At 32.1% G+C, this 20441-nt stretch overlaps 2 protein-coding genes across 4 annotated transcripts in view; one reads left to right on the top strand and one right to left on the bottom strand.

The window, feature by feature from the left end:
• The window catches only part of LOC113523000 (uncharacterized), a 180047-nt gene that overhangs the window by 27535 nt on the left and 132071 nt on the right, over positions 1-20441 (bottom strand). For both annotated transcript variants that reach the window (XM_052897868.1, XM_052897867.1), the window contains exons 8-10: positions 3387-3561; positions 2370-2485; positions 1014-1128 (exon numbers count right to left, since the gene is read on the bottom strand). In XM_052897868.1, coding sequence (XP_052753828.1) covers positions 1014-1128; positions 2370-2485; positions 3387-3561 — 406 coding nt within the window. The remainder of the gene's footprint in view (positions 1-1013; positions 1129-2369; positions 2486-3386; positions 3562-20441) is intronic.
• The window catches only part of LOC113522601 (CD82 antigen-like), a 102933-nt gene continuing 93829 nt past the window's right edge, over positions 11338-20441 (top strand). For both annotated transcript variants that reach the window (XM_052897871.1, XM_052897870.1), the window contains exon 1: positions 11338-11861. The gene's annotated coding sequence lies outside the window, so the exon portion shown is untranslated. The remainder of the gene's footprint in view (positions 11862-20441) is intronic.

Raw genomic sequence — 20441 nt, 5'->3', positions numbered from 1 at the left:
TTTATGCACTCTAGCGTTTTTGTCCAAATTAAGAATACGCGACAGTGTGTGGATTAGACGAAGGAAAACATACTACTTAAATGCTCAAATATATCAGTCCCTCTTACTCTCCTCAATAAAATTTGTCGCCCTGATAACGCCAAGTATCTATTAACTTTAGTCTTTTCTCCTTTTGTATATGTCCTAGTAAAATTTCTGTCAAAAATAATATAAAATTATAATATCTCCTTTTAACTATCATAAACAATTCTTCCTGAAAAATCCTAATATAGGTACTTAACGAACACTAACAAGGAAATCTTATCACATTACTGATAAAATTGCAGTGTCTCTTCTAACTTTGACAATGGCAAAATCGTCGGAGCCCCAATGGAGCCATAATAAAAAAAAACAGGATGTTGAAAAACGGCTATATAGTATAACGACTAATCGACAAGTTAAAAGTATTTTCTTTTTTTAGTTTATTAAGCAATATACGACCTCTTTTCTACAACGTCGATAGGCTCGCCCTCTGACACGTTGATATGTTCGGCGAAATGTAGGCATGTTGAGTGTTATTTTCCATAATAGTAATAGCTCAATAAGTAGTACTATAGTATAGTCGACAAACGTTATAAACTGGAAGGAAGGATTGTTAGTAATAGTTGGCGGGTACACGCACCATTCCATCTTTATTTATTAAAAGGTCTAAGACTACTTCATCAGAGAATGTCATGAGTCATATTTTTGTTGATAAAAAGTATTCATATAAGTAACATTTATTCATTCTTATACACTTTCGGATTAATTAATAGGTCTTTTTAATTGACATTAAAAAGAAGAGGACGTTTTCGATTTATAAACCGATTTGAAACATTCTTTTTTTTAAAGGAAATAGTTTTTGTTCAGTAATGTAGTTTTGAAATAAGAAAAAGTGTAAAAGATGTGTTTCGTAACGATTAAAGCCGGTATTTTTTTGTGGAGCAAAATTTACTTATTAATTTTGTTATGTATAACTATTTAAATTTAGTTACCTGGTTTATTTAGTTTGTTGCATTCTTGTATCACGTAGTTCATCGTGCTTTGCGGAACATTGCCATCTAGGATAACAAGTGGTGCCTGCTCCAGCAAATTTATGTGTTTGTTTACCTACAAAATAAATATTATTAAAAATTTAAAAATACATGGGAGTGTTTTTGTGAACAAGTGAATTTGGTAATTTTCTCCAAAGAAACATGAGTTCCATGTTATCCTACATTTTTATCCTACATTAATTAGGCTCCCTTCTCTCATTCTAACTTGTATTGTACTTGGGATATGTTAGTATGGGAGGTAAAATTTTAGAGTTATGGTTTTCCAGCCGTAGTTACAATTCTTAAGCTGAACGGCCTCTTAAGTATTTTTTTTTAATGTTAGTAGTATGAGTTATAAATATACGACTTACACATCGGCCATATTTATGCCGGTGCCTTTGCTAATCATCTTGTTTTGCTGTAATATTTAATTCTGCATAATATACGTATTTTAATATTTATTATTGCTTTCTGTTCTCAACTTTAATATTATATAGGTAAAATCTGATTCTCTACCAATGGTTCTATCTGATTCATATTATATATTCTTTTTTTTAATGGATGGTAGTGTAATGGTAACCCCGCGTGCGTTATCGGTAAGGTTGTTGGTAAACGCTGTCGGAGCACCAGTTAGGTACGATAAGTGAAGATGAAAGCAGGTCAGTTAGCCCATCATGATGAATCCATTAAAAATCAATCATGACAGTTACAAGAGAGAATCGCATGGAGGTCGACCTGGCTATATTGTTAGCAATGGGGCCACTAATCTTCATTACTAACAATTCCTTTTTTCTATACATCGATAGGTGTTATGACCCTCTATAGTTTATTAATATTTGTATTTTGTACAGCTAATAATTCCAAACAAATATCTACAGGATTAAACCATGTCAATTAAGTTAAGAATAATATTTGGTAAATCTGTTTAGAGTTACCAAATATCAGAGAGAGACTTTGTACAAAAGTACCTCTGTCTCATTCGTGTTTCTAGCGTGAAGCAATTGCGTTTGCATGGCTGTGCTTCGGTTTGCAAGGTGGGATATGGCTGTGAATTTACACAGTACAGAGGAATAACACCTTAATCCTTAGGAATTGTAACGCATGGGTGTATAATGAGTGAAACAGTATACTGTGTTATATCCATACCCACTTTCCATCAGGTAGACCGTCAGTTTGTTTTACATTCTAAGTTATTTAAAAAAATTTACAAATATAAAAATAATTGGGAATAATTTTGAAGACTATTGAATAAACGACTTCACAATGTTTAAAAATTAAGTAAAGATACTTATGTATCATTTTTGTATATATACTTACGAGATCAATAGTGATATGGTCGTAAAGCGCCATGTCCCCTAGACCTAGTTGGCACTCTCCATTTGCATCCAACACGGCTGCGTAGCTCGGAGTTCTACCCCCTTCAACGATAGAATCTGCAGTAGATATTAAGTAAAATTATAGTATAACATATTAACTACGTACTACATTTTATAATCTAAGAGTAGAATATTTATATATTTATTTATATTAGGCGACTAGTCCTTATGCTTTACATTTATACTTAGTACTTGATATTAGGCAAACTACTAAATAAAGATAAATTTGTTTCTCGGATTAGTTTGCTTAAATTAGTATAAAATAGTGAAGACAGCTCTGTTGGATACACGTTTCACTGCGGTCTGTGGATCGTAGGTTCAAATCCCAACTTAAGTATCAGAATCTACAAATTCCTGTTTAGATTGGGTACTTAATAATTGTCACTCGTTTCGTGCTTTGGAGAGCACGACACATAATTCGTACTTAAATAACGAACGCGGTTTAGAAATCTCCAAAATTCTGCATTATTAGGTATTAAATACAATAATAATTTAAGGATGCATGCATGAAAAAAGTAAGGATGCTTGAAGTACTTCTTATGTTTCTGTCTGTGAAACTGAATGTTCAATTAATAAGTCACTAGATAAGAGTTACGTATCTATGAATGAATTGCTTGAAAGCGGGTTCACTCATGATTGTTTCTGACAGGAATCGTTTCAACCGTAAAAAAAATCGTTAGGCGTTTTTAGAGTCATGCGTATTTCGTCAGGCACGCGGATTAACCTCGAAAACGTGGTCCAGCCATCACGTTGTTTTACGCCGATATTTGAGTATCGCGCGTGATTCTTGAATGTGGGGTGTGTGGAAGTCATATTGAGTGACTCGCGAATGTTCATTATTCGTGAAAACATATTGACAAAGAAAAATGTTATTATTTACATTTGAGTGTAAAACGTTAGGGATAGTAGGTACTGCTAGTATCTAATTATTAATTTAGGTATCTAAAGCTAGGGTTACCTTCAATTATAAGTCCCGGAATATTGTCAAGGAGATAGCACCCGTCCGCGTCGTCCCCGATAGCCGTCAACAGGCGAGTTTTGCCTCGCTGTAGTCGCCACAGAATCTCTGCAATGTTCCGTCCCACGCCGCCCGCACATTGTAATGTCGTGCACGGGTGGGTGCTCCCGTCTAACTGTTAAAAATAATAAAAGTTATGACCTTTCATGACTTTAAAAAGATTGTAGGAGTATCGGGGCATCATTTTAAAGAACTCACGATAGTATTATAATTTTTTGTCCTTTTTGAATTTCATTCAAATATGTACAGGAAGGTATTAGTGCATTGTATGTATCGTTATAGGCACCTTAATAGGGTTTCTAAGGTCCTTTTAGTACTTATTAGATACAGATGAAAAATGTTGTGGGTTGTACTAATAAAAAAAAAAATTATTACCTATACACTGAAATTATATATTGTTATTATCTTTCTACTTTTAATGCATTATACATTGTGGAAGGGATATATTACACAGAGACTGCTATGGCTATATACTCAGTTTGCTCATAAGTATAGTCTTCTTTTAATCTGTATAAAGATCAATAATAATTTGAATAAAGATCAATAAAGTTGTTCTATGTTCAGCAGCGGACAGTTAACAGTTGTAATAATAATTATTATTATCATCGCTATTTTTCATATCTCGTTTCGCTATTTCAAAAGATTTTACACTCGAAAAACATCTACCTTACAGCCATTTTATTTAAATTATAAGCGCGCCATTTTATTCGTGTCGCGTGTCGTCTTCGTAAGTACAGTCACATAGTTAAAATTTTTAAATTACGGACAATAAATTTGATGTTTTTTTTTATTTCGAATTACGAATGTTTTCAAAACATCGATACTCTAGAACTTGTTGCATTTAATCGTTGTGGTCATTCTTCCGCCCTAATTTATCGTCTTTTACAAAAATTCAATATTGTAATATCGTAGATTTGTCAGGCAAGCGGCCGGTCGTAAAAGCTAAATCCTTTAGTAATATGGATAAAACCATATTACGCTGACCCCAAATAATAATTGGGATAAGGGTAGGAAGATGATGATATTGCACAATTCAATGATTCAGTGTCAGAGAGTCGGTGTATGTAGGAGGTTTAAGGCCGTTTCTTATGGCAGTCTATGAGGAAGGCCTATGTTCAGCAGTGGATAGATACAGGCCGATATGATGATAATGACAATTAAACAATACAATGAGATGTCTAGTATTGATGACAGAAAACGATCGGATCAACCTCGTTCTGTTCGAACCCCAGCTGTAGTCAAGAGAATTTAAAGCTCGAAATAGAAGAAATACCTTTAGAAATTAGAAGTTAATAACATTACAAATGAGATTAAGCAGAAATACGGTAAAGATGCTGAACGTAAACCTTGAACTACGTGCCTTCCGAAAAAAGAGATCATTTTCTAAATGCTTGTTTAATGGAATTTCGTGTCAAACAATGTTGAATTTACTTAAAGCGGTACGCTAGAAACAAGTATAGTGAATTCTTGTGTCAGATGAAAAAAGTTTAATATCGAAGAGCAGTGTCAAAATGACAGAATTTATGTATACACTAGCAAGATGCCAGCACTGTCAATCCACGTGTACAACGCGGTCATTGTTCCTCATCGACGATGGTTTTGGTTAAGTATACCGTATTTGGGACTGATTGAGCTCCTTCTTTGTAAAAAAAGAGTCACAGTCAATGCAAAAGTCTACCAAAGTAAAGTTTTAAGGAAGATTGTGGAACCCCTTAGTGAAACAATGTTTCAAAATAAACATTGGGTGCTACGACAAGACTCGGTGCCAGCGCATAAAGCCGACAGTAAGCACACTTAGTTAATCATGAATAAAATTGATTTAATATGACATGAAAATTAGAAAATCTGGGTTAGACTAAGATCTTAATCCGCTGGACTATAAAATATGGCAGTATTTAGAGGGAAAAGTAATCGCAAAACCTCATAAAAATTTGAACTCCTTAAAGTTTTCATTTGTGAAAGCAGTGATAAATATTGATATGAGCGTTGTGAGCGCTGCGATTGGCGACTAGCCCCGAAGGCTGAGAGCCTGTATTCAAAACTAATGCGGGCATTTTGAGTAATAATGTTGTTAATATAATGCATTTAAATTTAATATTTCACTAATAGAAAACTATATTAAAATATGTTTATTTTTTTATTTATATTAATATAAAAAATTTAAGAAACTTACCTTATTCATAAAAAAACTAAATAGTTCTACAAATCTATTTTAATTCATATACTGTTTTGTCACTTTCTCTCAAATTGAATTTAATTAAAAAAAAAGAGACAAAATAGTTCTGTAATGAAAATAGGTTTATGAAAGATTTTACGTTTTTGTGAACAAAGAGGTAAGTATATTAATTCATCAGAATTTTTTTTTGCAACTTAGAATGGGATATAAGCTGACAGTGCATCTGATGGAAAGTGGTAACCGTTGCCTATAGACGTGAACAGTAACATGGACATATAACAGAGTATACTGTTTCGCCCATGATACCCTTCATGCGTTGCCATTTTTAAGGACTAAGGTGTTATGCCTCTGTACCCTATAAATGAACTACCGTAAATGCACTCTTTAAACTAAAACACAGACCTGCAAACATCTGCTTCACGGTAGAAACATGAATGGGACAGAGGCAGCCAAGCAAACGACTTTCGTTCAAAGTCTTTCTCTGGTACATTTACGCTGTCAATTATAAAATAAGATTACCTTTTATTTAAAAATAGTATTATTTTCTATATAATTTGAAATGATCGTGTAACATAACAACATCGAATCTGGACCAGAAACCATGATTATGTACTTATTAGAGAGCACATTTCAATATTTTTTAAAATATTTATTTATGCCATAAATAGGTATTTTAAATGTTAGTTAAAATAAGTTTTATGTTATCTAATATACGTAATGTATATATATTATGCGGACTTTACAGTACTTAGTACTATAAATTACTTGTAGTACTAAGAGGCCTATGTAGTTTGCGCGATATATTTAATGATATGTATTTGTGACGGCAATATGGGCGCTCTAAATGCATATTATTACCTACGTTAGCACCTATAAAATTATAGAGTGGGACTTACGTGGTGAATTTGATTAATTTATTAAACTTGCTAGGTAATAGAAAAGAGACTTTATGATACTATATTTATTTTTTACTTACTATTAAAGAAAGGAGTAATGTATTTTTCGTGTACCTTTTTAGTTTAAAGTCGTCTAAGCTTTATGTCGCACTAAATATCCAATATGCAGTGGATGAAACATATTTAGTTTGGAGGGTTAAGGCGTAAAACTTAGATTATATATCAAGAAGAAAAAGAACAAACTCACCTTAATATTTATGGGTAATATCAAAACAGTATAATTATCTTTGGTATCTAGATGAGCCTAAGTAATTATTTTAGCTAGATCATTTGTTTGATATGTCTACATACATATATCTAATGTACCTAAAGAGTAGAATGTAAAAAAACTTCGAGGCCGGGATTAAAGAATAACGAGTACTTAAGGAAATCTTGTAGGATGGTAGTAAAATAACAAGTGCCTTTAGATCCTCAGTGTGACAGTGTTAAGGTTCAGTATAGGAAGGGAATGTTACTGTAAAACAGTAACATAAAGCATTTTTTTAAAGATATGCATTTCTAGTTTATTAAAGTTAGTTGAATAGCGTTTCTGCAAAAGTTTGATCATATTTTCTAGATCTGTATTCTAATAACAAATTACTATATATTTATTTATATTCGGAAAGTCTCCAGTAATATTTTTTAGTTGTCGGAAGACTAAAAGTGTTTAGATCTGTCGATAATATTTGTATCTGGGCGTAGATACACAGACAAACTGCATTTTAATGCAATATTGTACATTGTAGTAGCAGGTACAATTGAATTACTTGTCTACCGACATAATTGACATGTGAGGTGTAACAGGAATAGTATAGGTATAGTCTGTGTCTGGTATCCCCTAGCAAGCTTATGAGCTGTGCAGACGGCAAGGTAACTTGTTCGCCGGGTTGTGAATTGTGTAGCAGGAAGAGAATACATTGCACGAACCTGTAGGCATTTTCGACCTCTCATATTAAATACGTAATCCTGTACGTCTGTCGCCCATAGCTAACAACTAAATCTAATGACAGTATTCGTGAATTTCAGTAACTGACTCTAGGGCACGTGAGTCAGAATATTTTTCGAACTATTCAACTAAACTAGGAACGGGATTAAGCGATCGAATAGTACTGTTTATAACTTTAGGGGTTGTTATGGTTGGTACAAAACAAAGTTGTATTTTAAGGAGCAAAGCAAAGCTGTGTTTTGCTTCTTATATATATATATATACAAAAATAGAATTCAATAATATAATGTGCACGAGTCTATGGGAATTTCCGATAAATTAATTAGATAATTATGTCCTTCGCGGACAAATATCCCCGTTTGCGCAGGCCGTAAGAAGCAGTCCATTTATGCAGCCGCGGCCACCGCAGCGATGTTATCAGGCGTCTCACGCGATCCGTCGCAGTACGCTGTTGCATTGCGATCCACTTATTTCAGTGTTCACTATAAATTCACCTTGCTCTACTATATGTTTACTATTACGATCAGATGTCACGTAACATGGGGACAGCGTAATTGAATGATGCCAAATTCACAGGCAAGTTATAGGTAAAGTAAAAGACAAGATTAAATAAAAAAAGTCTTTCTATTTAAATAAAAACATTACATTGCATGAATCATGATGTTGAAATCATTAATTCTTTAAATGGAGTATTGTGACAGTGAAACTGAACATTTGTGCCAAAGAAACATGGGTCTGAAAGCAACAAAAAATTCAGAGCCATATTAATAATACTCCCATACTAATATGACAGCTGGACGCGCTGTGTTACTTTGGGAGGCTCAACATTTTTTATTATATTTTGACCCATGTTTCTTTATGTAATGTCATTATTATAGCAAGGGTGTTAATTAAAAGGTAATAAAAGCAATATTGTGATAGAAATGTTGCTATAACTAACAAGCCGTATGTTATATTACGAATTTTGTAATGCTTCTAGGACAATATGCATCATAATGTGCAATGTAAGAGTATTAAATAAACAAGCCTGTATATGTGTAATAAGTTTTTATTCGCCATAGGTAGCTATCTAGAATAATGCTTTTGAATATTTGGTACTTTTTCTGCCTATATTTTAAGTAAATGTAAAAGTTTGTAAGACGTTTGCTACTAGATAAAATGAGCAAAACCGCGGGATAGTTTGTTTTGCTCGCGTGAGGATAGAATGTATATAATATAACAAATGCATAGTATACCGTGCACCTATAGGTACGAAATTTAATTCAATACTGTTAAGAAATTTAAGCGTGATTGTGTAAGAAATATCCAAACATGTAAATAATTTTAAAAATATTCATATATATAATATCAAGTAGATAATAATGAATTTAATACTTTATAAATACACTAGAGGATATGTAAAATAGTAAATGTTTTGTATGCTAGTTTGATAAAAGGTACTCGTATAATGAATATAATTGTATTATATTCATTATACTCGTAATGTATTGTGACAGTACCTAATGTCTACAAGTATCGTGTTACAAATTAATGTTTTAATGATATTTACTCCGCGTGTCCCAGAATGATTAATTTATTTACAAATATTAATCACGTGATTGTACACAATATAGATAATAAATACTAAACAAACACTAGCTTAAACTGAAAGAATGAAAGCTTAATTTTCCATATTTGCATTAGACATTTGGTAAGTATCAAAAAATAAATACAAAATTAAGATACGAGTATGTTTAGTGAGTGGTGCTCGTACTCGTGGTCAGAAAGGTAGGTTAGGTTAGGATTGTTGAAATCTCTTAAATTATCTTTCTTTCTTAGGTAAAACCTAGAATTTACCAATGCACGGGCTTTTACAGTTACATTTTTGTTTAGTTACAGCTTGTCTCTACTATATTAAAGCACTACTATATTAATCCTTTCAAAAACAAAACTGTTAATTAGATTCTGTTGAGTCTTACTGTATATAAAAACTGGATGTATTTTCACTAAATTACTCGTGTTGCAAAAGTTATAGCAAATCGCTATCACATGAAATCCTTTCGAAAATGCTATTTATATCTAATGTTTTCTTTTATATTTTTCTGAATTTTATACCGGTATTTCCAATCGTGATTTAGTTAAAGTTCAAGTAAGTTTTGAGCAAAATTTGCTAATTAAAGTACATATATGCAGTTGCGATATCTATTCTGTCCATAAATTTGATTAGAAGTATGAGGCGTCCTTTTTGCCTATTTTTATGAACTATATTTTTTGTTTGTATCTAACTAGATTTTTCGTCATTTCATTTTTATCGATCTTTTTTATTGTTTACGTAGTCGATAGGATTTATTCCCTAGGTGTTAGTCCAATACTAATTATGTCTTGTTTAAATATTTTTTGAAGAACAATATCTATAATATAAAGCTGAAATAGCGCTACTAGCATATTATAATTATATCTTAGACTTATATACATAAGTAGTCTTGTATATGTAAATACAATTACACCTATTTATTTAATAAAACTAAAGGCGACTAAGTGGCATCAAAGGATATTGACCTATGTCTAGAGAAATTGTTTTCTTCACTTCTTCCTTATATAGCTAAAATTAGTATAGAAAATGTATGAATATTGAACTATAAGAAATGAGTATAATCACTACAGGATATCCAAACAAGCATAAGTTTTTATTCCTTTGAAAATTATATAAATTAATAAATAATAATTAATTATATAGTTGTAACAATTTTTCTGATAACTCAGTATTATAACGTCAACTGAATGTAACTCAGTTACAAATAAACATAATTATTTATATACTCTTTTCTTGATTATACGGATGCAATAATTTTACTGATAACTTAGTATTTTAAAAAGTGTCAACTGAGATTGTCAATTAAAACGATGCTACGGATTTGAGACTTACTTTAACAATATAATATATTATGGTCTTTTATTAATTATACAGTTGTAATAGATTTTCTGAAAAGTCAGTAACCTAATAAGCGTCTATCTGAGTTCTAATTCATGACAGTGTGCTATGGCATTCAGCTTCTACGGTGCTACGAATTTTTATTAAACAAGGTGTTTGGATGAAATATGTGTATTAAATAGTTTTTCCATTTCGCATATCTTACAGGTGTGTCGAATTTTTACGAGTATAAAACTAAAATATCAAACATACTAGCTTTTAGTAGCGACTTTGTTCGCATAAAATTTATTCGTAGCAGGTGTGACAATAAAAAACAAAATACAGAAATAGAATTAATTTTTATTTTAAATCTCATCTTCAAAATAGACACAGCCATAGCCATAGTTGTAAGTTCTGAATAGACAAAGTCTAGACAAAATGTCATAATTAATTGTAAGTATTTTTTTTTATAATTTTGTATTTGTAACTGTTACTCATGACTTCCTCAGCGCTAATGGGATATTGTAATGGACTAGGATAAAAAGTACCCTCTGTGCATGAGTAAGCTATATTTTGCGATGATTGGTTGAGCCGTTAGAGTACTATAGTAGAGTAGGTTATAAACAAATAAACCCACAGATATAACGTATCTTATGTGCACGTATATGCCAAATTTTGTGACAACTGGTTGCGCCGTTAAAATGTTATAAACAAACGCACTTTCACATTTATAACATTTAATATAAGGATACAGACAACACAGTTTGTTATTTTATACAAAGTATCTAAAAACTATTTAAGTTAGGAAACAATTTGTGTGTAAGTCGATATTATAAATCAAAATCAAGCGTAATATAAGCTCAGACAGAAATAGACACGAGGCCGGAGATCCAAGGCTAAATGAAATAAAAAATCCTCTAAAACACTCCGTGGAAATCGTTTTAAGCCGGCGAACTTAGCAGTTATGTTACATCCGACTTACAACATCGTACATTATATCTATAAATAATTCAATATAGATTATAAATAATATTTTACAGTGAGTACTTGATTTTTTATAAATGGTTTTGCAATGTGGGAGGGCGCTGGGAAGGCGGCGGTATCGAGCGTGGGCGCGCCGCCCTGTAGAAGCCCTAGAGTTCAGTCCGCGGGGAGGCCCGGCGAGCACGGACGACACTCCAGTACTCCGGCATACCGGCATACACGCTACTACACAGGCCACTACAGTACATTACAAGTACATAGTAGCCACCTAGCGACACTGGTGATGCACGTGCTTCTTGCGCGTGATACTTTATTTTCGAATTAACGCCGCGTGTAACGTGCCACCAATAAACTTTATAAACGTGATTGACATTGTAAAATCATTAAAATTATTAGTGAAACGATATTATGATATGTGACGGTAATTAGTGTTTTTTATATCAACTGGGCGGCATTCACTGTATCAACGACGTCATGATATGGGGTAAAGTATAATTTATTGTCTTATAAATATAAATAGCTATGATTACTACATTTCTCAGATAATTGAATGCGATTTTTTTATTTATAATTATATTTATATTATCTTTTATTTTCTAGAGTTTATTAAATTACAAAAATAATTTATACAAAATTAAAAGAATAACATTTCTAATGGTGTCAGTTTTTGACAAACACGTTTTAAAAAATAAAAGATGAAAATATAATTATGCTTAATTGAGAATCATTTTCAGTGAGAATAATATACTTAAAGTCAGTAAGCTGCTGATTAGGATACTAATTAAAATGTAATTTTAAGTTATTCTAAGTTGCCTCATTGTCGGCAAAAGGGCTTCAGCCGGGCTTAGGCGTTGAATAAAACGAATTCATTAAATATTTATGATCAGGACAACAATGGAAAACAAACGGCCCTAGCGAGGCTGTTTTGTACTTGTTGTAAACTTAACTTCGCCCTCGGGGCCTGCTCCGGAACTACGATCAAAGTGAAGGGAGGTTCGGGTTCCCTGGGGTATCGATACGATAGCGTTTCATAATGTTTGTGACGTCACACACATCAGAAACGGTAAAATAAACTCATAAATGCTAACCGATATAGCAGTAAAATATTTGTAGTTATTAGAAAAGCAATGTGCAAACAAACGGAACGATATTCTTGGTGAGAAATCAATAGATATGAATCTCATTTAAAATTTAGTTGTAAGCCAGTTGTATTACGTTTTCCAGAGTGCTACTCAAATCAAATTCGATTCATCAAATCAACGACAATTCTATTGAGTATATAAAGTGTACCAAATACTGCCTAATGTTTGATTCAGTCATAATAAATATACTATTGAAACAATATTACGTTGTTACTTTGATAGAATGTTGGTAAAATAAAGGGAATGTAACTTATGAATTGTAATACGATAGGTAAGTAATTGTGCTATTATCTACGCCATTGATAGAGGAAATAAAGGATTTTATCATTATTATTATTAACTAGCAGACAAAAGGTCTATAAGTGAGGGGTAGGGATTTTATTTATCGTTAATAACAGTTCTAGTGGGTATTGTGAAGGCAGTTACGGCTGTAGCTGAAGGGATCGTTTTATAATTAAAGTTGAACATTATAATATATTGTGAATAATCTGCAGTATCCTTCATTCTGGTCAATTTTAATAAATTGCGTTGAACTTATTAATAAAAAAAACCTGTAGAATTTAGGCTCTTTGGATTCCGTCCCATTGCAAGTTAAATGTAAAAGAAAAACAAATTTACATTTACCAACATTTCAGATATATCTTTTTGATCGCGCATTATTTAGAAATACAAATGTGATGGGCCATAAATGTTTATTAAATTGGGTTATAAACTTGTATTTTTGTTTATTGGATATACTAAACGTAATAAGACTTCCACAAACATAAGTTTAATATATTAATGGTTTTGAAAAAGATTTTAGGTTATTTAATAGTTACTAACTGAAGGAGTCCTAATTCTAATTTTGGCACAGACAGTTCAAAGAACCTTACGACATTTTTATAAAACATACATGCTTACGAGTACGACTATAATCTTTGATGGGGTAGTCACGATGTATTTATAAAATGTTAAAATAGTTTTATTTCTTAAAAATCATATAATGGAAAAAAACAAAATTGTAATAGGATAAAGTAGTTGCGTTTGCATAGCTGTGTTTTGGTTTGAAGTGTGGGATATGGCAGTGAATTTACATGGTACAGAGGGCTAAAATCTGAATCCTCAGGAATGGCAACGCATGGGGGTTTCCTGAGCGAAACAGTATACTCTGTCGGCCGTTAGCTTGTTTGCCATTCTAAGTTGTATAAAAAAAGGATCACTTCGATGTCTGTTTGTTCGTCTATCAGTTTTCAATATTTTTTTTCTCTATTTTCTAACATGTATATTATTATTAAATAATTATTAAACACGTTTCCCATGTATGATTAAAACTTAAATTTGTATACTTTCTGTTCTTCTATCATCTTGAAAGAGTTAATTTTGCACACTGATTAATCACATAAATCATTAGTTAAACCATTTGTAACTAGTAATAATTGTCAATAAAAAAGATACATTTGCGCAGACAACGGACCTCCATTTACTTCACGCTTCAGCACAAAGAAAGTCTTAATGTCGGTGCTTAAAGTGAATGTGGCAATAGCTCTAAGTCGTTCACGTCATCCCATAATTCCATGGGCGTTATATTTTGGCGAGGGGTCTAATTATCAAGGTCTCTGGAAACCCTTCACAGATATATATAATTTAAAATGCCTTTGTGGGGCTCTTGCGTAACCTGATAAAATATTACCATGTTAATTTACAATAATACGAACATGGTGTAGGGATTCTACACCATTAATATTCGTGGGGAAGGAAATTATTTGAGGTAACATAATTACTGAAAATTGTTTATATGTCTATAAATCGATAAATGTGTAACAGAAGGATGTAAAATGTTCGAATAAAATTATTTCTATTAATAACTAGCGACAAGCTTTAGCTTCGCCGTAGGCAAATTTAATACACAAATCTTCCATAAATAATTTAAGATTGTGTTCCACAAAAAAAAAAACAACTTTAATTGTGGCAAAACAAATTATACCTACTTATGTAAAAACTAAACTACTGAATCGATAAAATTTCTATAGTGCCAATTTGTAAGTAAGCTCTTTCAAGTAACAAAAGCAATTTTTTTTAAATCGGTTTATTACCGACGGAGTTACAAGATAACAAACATAAAGAATACAACCGATTTGAGTACCTCCTTTTTTTTAAATTCGTTGAAAATTACTAAATGACAGTAGAAATCACATTTAAATCCATTGGTGTCTTTTTAGACATTGTTTTATATATTCACTGCATTTTGTCTTTGAGATATTCAGATTATTGAGATACACAGAAAGTAAATGGGGTGGACTTGCTTCTAAATAGAACATAAAAAAGAGCTTCCTAACGATAAATTACCGATATTCATCTTCTCATTATTTTCAACTACATCTATGACTTTATCCACGTGGTCGAGATAAACTATGGGAAATACTATACATGTAGGTATGAATATATAGAATCGAGGCGATCTGCAGCCATTCTAAATGGTGAGTATGATATTAGTAAGAATTATTTATAAAAGTTTACAATGCAATTTTGTAGAGTTCTGTTGGTATATACCTTTCTATATGAAAATGAGGTTCCGTATTCGAGTCTTGGCCGCGTCAGTTTATGATACGAAATTGGGTATGGTCTGGTTATATTGGATTATGCAGCCAGATGTTCGTTTGAATAACGTGCCAGTGGGTGATTGTACAGGCCTTTCATTATTATATTGAATTAGTATATTAACGTAATACAAAATAGATAACAGTCATTATTAAATCTAGCATAAAGGTTTTAAGAGTCTTCATATATTATTAAAATGATTCTATTTTGTAATTGAATTTTCATTAAAAGAATGTTAATATTACAAATGTAAAATTACCTTCTGGAAGACAGCTTTAACTATTTCAATGAAGTTTGCTATACAGAGTTTTTTACGGTTGACAAATCGACCTGACGGCACATATCTGTCATCTCGGGGTAAATTCGATTTAACGTGGTAATTTTTTTCCTCCACGAGTGAAGCTCGGTCGCTCGCCCAAGTTTTAACATATTTCTTCGAGGAAAGCGGAAACCATGTTCTCATTTGTGGACTTGCGGTGTAAATTGCAATATTTATATCGCTATCTATAATAAATATTGGGAACATAACAGTTTACATTGGATTTTAAATTTCCAATCAATTTTGTGTTGAGAAAGTGTCGATTTTCGTTGAAAATTGTAATAGTTGTTAATTTTATGGCTCAAGCACGAAAGGTTTCTAAAATAAAGTAATATAGTATGTTGTCTTACATTATTTTCAAGAATTGCTAAAGTTAATTTAAAATTAATAATATCATATTTTTAACCACCAGTTTAAAGATAGGTTGAATTAATTAGAATATATATAACGAATTTTGTTAACAAAATTTATAAGGTATAACTGAAGGTGTAATTTACTATTAGACATTTAATATCTGCTAAGGAACATTACATATGATCGACATGTCAAGTCAACATTGATAAATGAATCTAAATTTAACAAAGATACATACTTATCAAGCAAATTAATAGAAGCATTAGATTATTTCGACTTGTAGTCAATAACAACATTACGAATATGTTAATAAGAATAAAAATTATTATTATTACTTGTTGTAGAGTGATAATGAAAGATTAAAATGAACTCGACAAGTAAAATCATAATTTTTCTTTATACAACTTAGAATGGCAAACAAACTGACGGCCCCCCTGATGGAAAGTGCTAACTGTCACCTATAGACATGAACAGTACCATGGACATAACAGAGTATACTGTTTCGCCTATGATACCCCCCATGCGTTGCCATTCCTGAGGACTCAGGTGTTATTTCTCTGTACCTAGTAAATTCACGCCATATCCCACCCTTCAAAACGATTTATTATCTAGTTTCCGAAATTATTGTCTAATTTTGACAGTAGGAAATGTGCTAGGATGCTTTCTATGTATGTTATAGAAGGGAATCAGATAATAGAAATGTTAAGCATTATTTAGAACAGGGTTGGTTGAGAGGTTGGCTGTGATTTACTAGTTAACTATGAAGGTGATAGCACAGATAATATAATACTATACGCGATAGGTAGGCGTTTGAATGGGTTTACCCGAGGTAGGTGAATAAAATTAAGAAGGACGGAAAATATCCATTTCAAATATAAACGCGTATGTTGGGTAAGCTATTCCAGTGAAATACGAATTTAATTACATTGATTAATAAATACCTAAATAAATTGTTGACTGTATCATGCAGTTGACCTCATTAATTTTGTTTTTTTTTTTATGGAAGACGATTTCTCTGATTTCGAAAGCAATGGTTAAATGTATTTGAATGAAATTTGGTACATAGACCAATTGTACTCAACCACTAATATAACAGTAGGTACCTACATATAATGCGCTTCTTATTCTAGCGTTTGGAGTCATAGTTGTAGATTGTTCTTAGTATAATATTTACTAATATAGGATACAATAATGAGTTTAATAATCATTGTGTGTCAGTGTGAGGGCATGTGAAATAAACAGTATCATATATAATACCCATGCTTTTCGCTGAACCGGCCTCTAAAATTTTAATTTATTCATGCATCCACAATCCCTTGTTCCCTCTAGTCCCGCCCGCGGGCAGATTGCTACTAGTTAGGGTACAACTGGGATAGATGGTAAAAACGTATTTTTTAAAACAAATAAGTAATCTTATATATTATATTGTGCTTAGATAGAGTTTGCCAAGTTTACGTTAAAGCACATTATTTATACGATTTGCTTAATTATGACTTAATTGTGGCTTATACTGTTACATATGTATATATTTTCACATGTCATTGGATCATAATATCTAACATTGCTACTTTACTATAAGAATCCTATTCGTCTTGTCATTTAGATCATTGTCATTATGTGGATGGACACGATGAATAAGAGATCAAATATTTTGTGAGGGGTCGACACTAATACTAGTTATATGGGCTGTATCGAAAATCGAATTATCGAATTAACCACTAAAACAAAATTGTCTCAGCAGCAGAAGTACTATCCTTACCTAATTATATGTGAAACTTTTGTTTGTTTGTTATTTATTAGGGCCTCAACGGTTCATTCAATCGGCGTGAAATGTGGTACCTACGTAGTATTTGGCATGGAGCCTTCTTCACTGTATATACACTTCTTTTTAGCTCGTTCAATCAATATGTCCCGATGACGCGGACGAAGTCACGGGAATAGTTATTTATAGGTATATATTATTATTCTGATTGTGGCTAAGCAGGAACCTTTTAATGATATCTGGGTAGTTGTGTATTTTATGTATATTTAAGATAATTTGTTTTCTGGTTTATTTTGGTGCAAATGGTGAGGGAATTTTTGTTTCCTTCAAGTTTATTGCACATCATAGATGATAACACAAACTTGGCAATGGGGTGACGAAGACTTACTTACCTATCAGATGTGCATTTTTTTATAGATAATAGTCAGACTGGAATCGAAAAGCTAATTTAATAATATATCTATTTAATTTAGTTCTACAAAACCAAGGATTGCTTTGAGGTACAGTTTGAATAGGTCTTCACCAAATACCTTTTTCTTTTGAAATTTCATTAAAATATTCTTACCAATTTTTGTCATTTATTTTTAAATTCAGGACATAAAAAATAAAAAGAACGAAATAAGGATTTTTATGCATGATGAGAAGTATCTCGTACAATGGAAGGTGGGGTCCAGAAGAATGTTAAATATGTTGACATAATGGCAAAGCTCACTCGCACAATGTTTTGGAGCGACATTGCGGCTCGTCGATCTCATATTATTAAACCTCGTAGCGGTACCGTACCGAACTCACGTTGCCAACCCAGCTTAATGGCTTTCTGTTTATATCGACTGCGTTGCCTGTCACTAAATGTCTAAATTGTTTATACCCTCAATCGTATAACTAGGTAAGTATCTATAGAACAAGACGTAATGGGTATATTAACCCGAACTTAGTGGTAATATTCATGAAACTTGGCCAATAGACAATGTTATTATCTATTGTCAGCTTTGAGTGCCCACATAGAGCGATGATACCCAAAGTGGTCTATATCAGAGGTCGATTACGACCTGCAAGAGGTCCATGTCAGCGAAAAATAGGGGTCCATGGGATGTAACTAATAAGGGTTCATGATAATGGTTCCTATTTATGTAGGTCGTAATCATAGTGTTGGCTTTCTACGAATAGAACAATTCACGTCATATATTGCCAAGCGAGCACAGCCGTATCATATTTTTCTCACGGCATTTTTGATTTATAACTTATTTATGGATAAAGCAAGAAGTATAAATTTTTATAGATCAAGAGGACATAGTATAATGAGCTATATTGCTAATATGCATATTTATAAAAGAATAATTTAATTCAAAATCTAGATATTATTCAGCGTACTTAATACTAAAGTATTTTATTATTAGAATATATTGCCATGCAATTACCAAGTTATTACAATTATTATAGAAATAAAGATGTTTACTATTGATATGGTTTTCCATAGACACTAACTAAAATAATTGACATAGTTTTAGATGAAATCCCACAACTTTTTAATGGTAGAACTGTGTTCCGAAGCTTGGCATTTTTTATTTTTTACGTTTTTGATGGGATATACATTGCACGTCTATATGAATTGTTTTTCCATTTTTACACTCGGTGAAACGTCAGTGTTTACCGTAGTAGCTGAACAAAGAGTTAAAAAAAAACATTAACTATACTTTACCGACTCTAAATATTGAAAATATGCTTTTCACTATAAGAGATATTTTTTAGTTACTTTTTTTAGTTATGATTGGGGTCGCTGTGTTTTTTCCGTGGAACATAATATAGGTAATGGACTCGTAATAAAATCCAGTAGTTTGTAACATTTGTGATTGTAGACTGCGATGGTAATATTCAGGTTAATATCATCATCATATCAATCATTAACTGTCCACTGCTAAACATAGGCCTTTAGGGAATTTTGCTGGTAGTTGCCACGTTTGGTAGGCGGATTAGTAATGATTATTAGGTTTTAGTAATGTTTAAAGAGTGACGCTGCTGTCTATCTCTCGATCATAATCTTCTCTATCTATATCCACGTAAAAAAGTGGGTGGCCTATTCCGTGCCGGGATCACACAGCGGTAACATTCAGATATTATAATTATATTAATGCAATATCAATTACTTAGCACTGTTTGCATAGCACGTATTGCTCTAATGAATTTAATTAATAAATGGTAACTATTCATAACAAAGATGGTAACGATGTTATTATTTCTCGTGTAAGTAGATGTGTTAGTTCATTTTATTGTTATATCTAGTATTTTTGTTAGTTTATAAATCGCAAGTTAGTTACTTGATAATCTAGTACTTGTGGTCTGGCCCGGCTTCGTAGAGTAGACTGAATTTTAGAAAATAATAGCCTAACATCATCATCAACATCATATCAGCCTTTAATTGTCCACTGCTGAACATAAGCCTTCCCCTTAAAGTGGTTTTGCCAGTAGTTACCACGCTTGGCAGGTAGATTAGCAACCACAGTTAGGCTCTAGAGATATTTTAGGAGGGACGCTACTGCCCATCCCTTCGTCGCCTCTTACGACACCCACGGGAATGGAAGGAGTGGTCTATTATATGCTGGGATCACACGGGAATAGGCTATGTTACTCACTAATAATGTAGCTTTCTATAGATGAAAAAATTTTTAATCGATACAGTAGTTTTTGTATTTATCTATTATTAATAAACAAAAAAATCAAATCCTTCCTCTTTAGAATATCAGTATAGATATGGGTATTATGAGGGTAGATTAAATATGACTACTTTTAAAGTAATTGCGTTATTAAAAGCTTTCACAATAATCACAAATTAATATAACTCAAATATCGTTTATGTAGGAATTGTATAAAATTTTATAATATGGATTGGCTTTGGTATGTTTCATTGCAAAA

This window comes from Galleria mellonella, unplaced genomic scaffold (genome assembly GCF_026898425.1).
Source record: "Galleria mellonella isolate WM207_F2 unplaced genomic scaffold, CSIRO_AGI_GalMel_v1 utg38, whole genome shotgun sequence".
Taxonomy (NCBI): Eukaryota; Metazoa; Arthropoda; class Insecta; order Lepidoptera; family Pyralidae; genus Galleria; species Galleria mellonella.
Note: the sequence above shows the minus strand (reverse complement) of the source record. Positions and strands in the feature narration are given on the sequence as shown.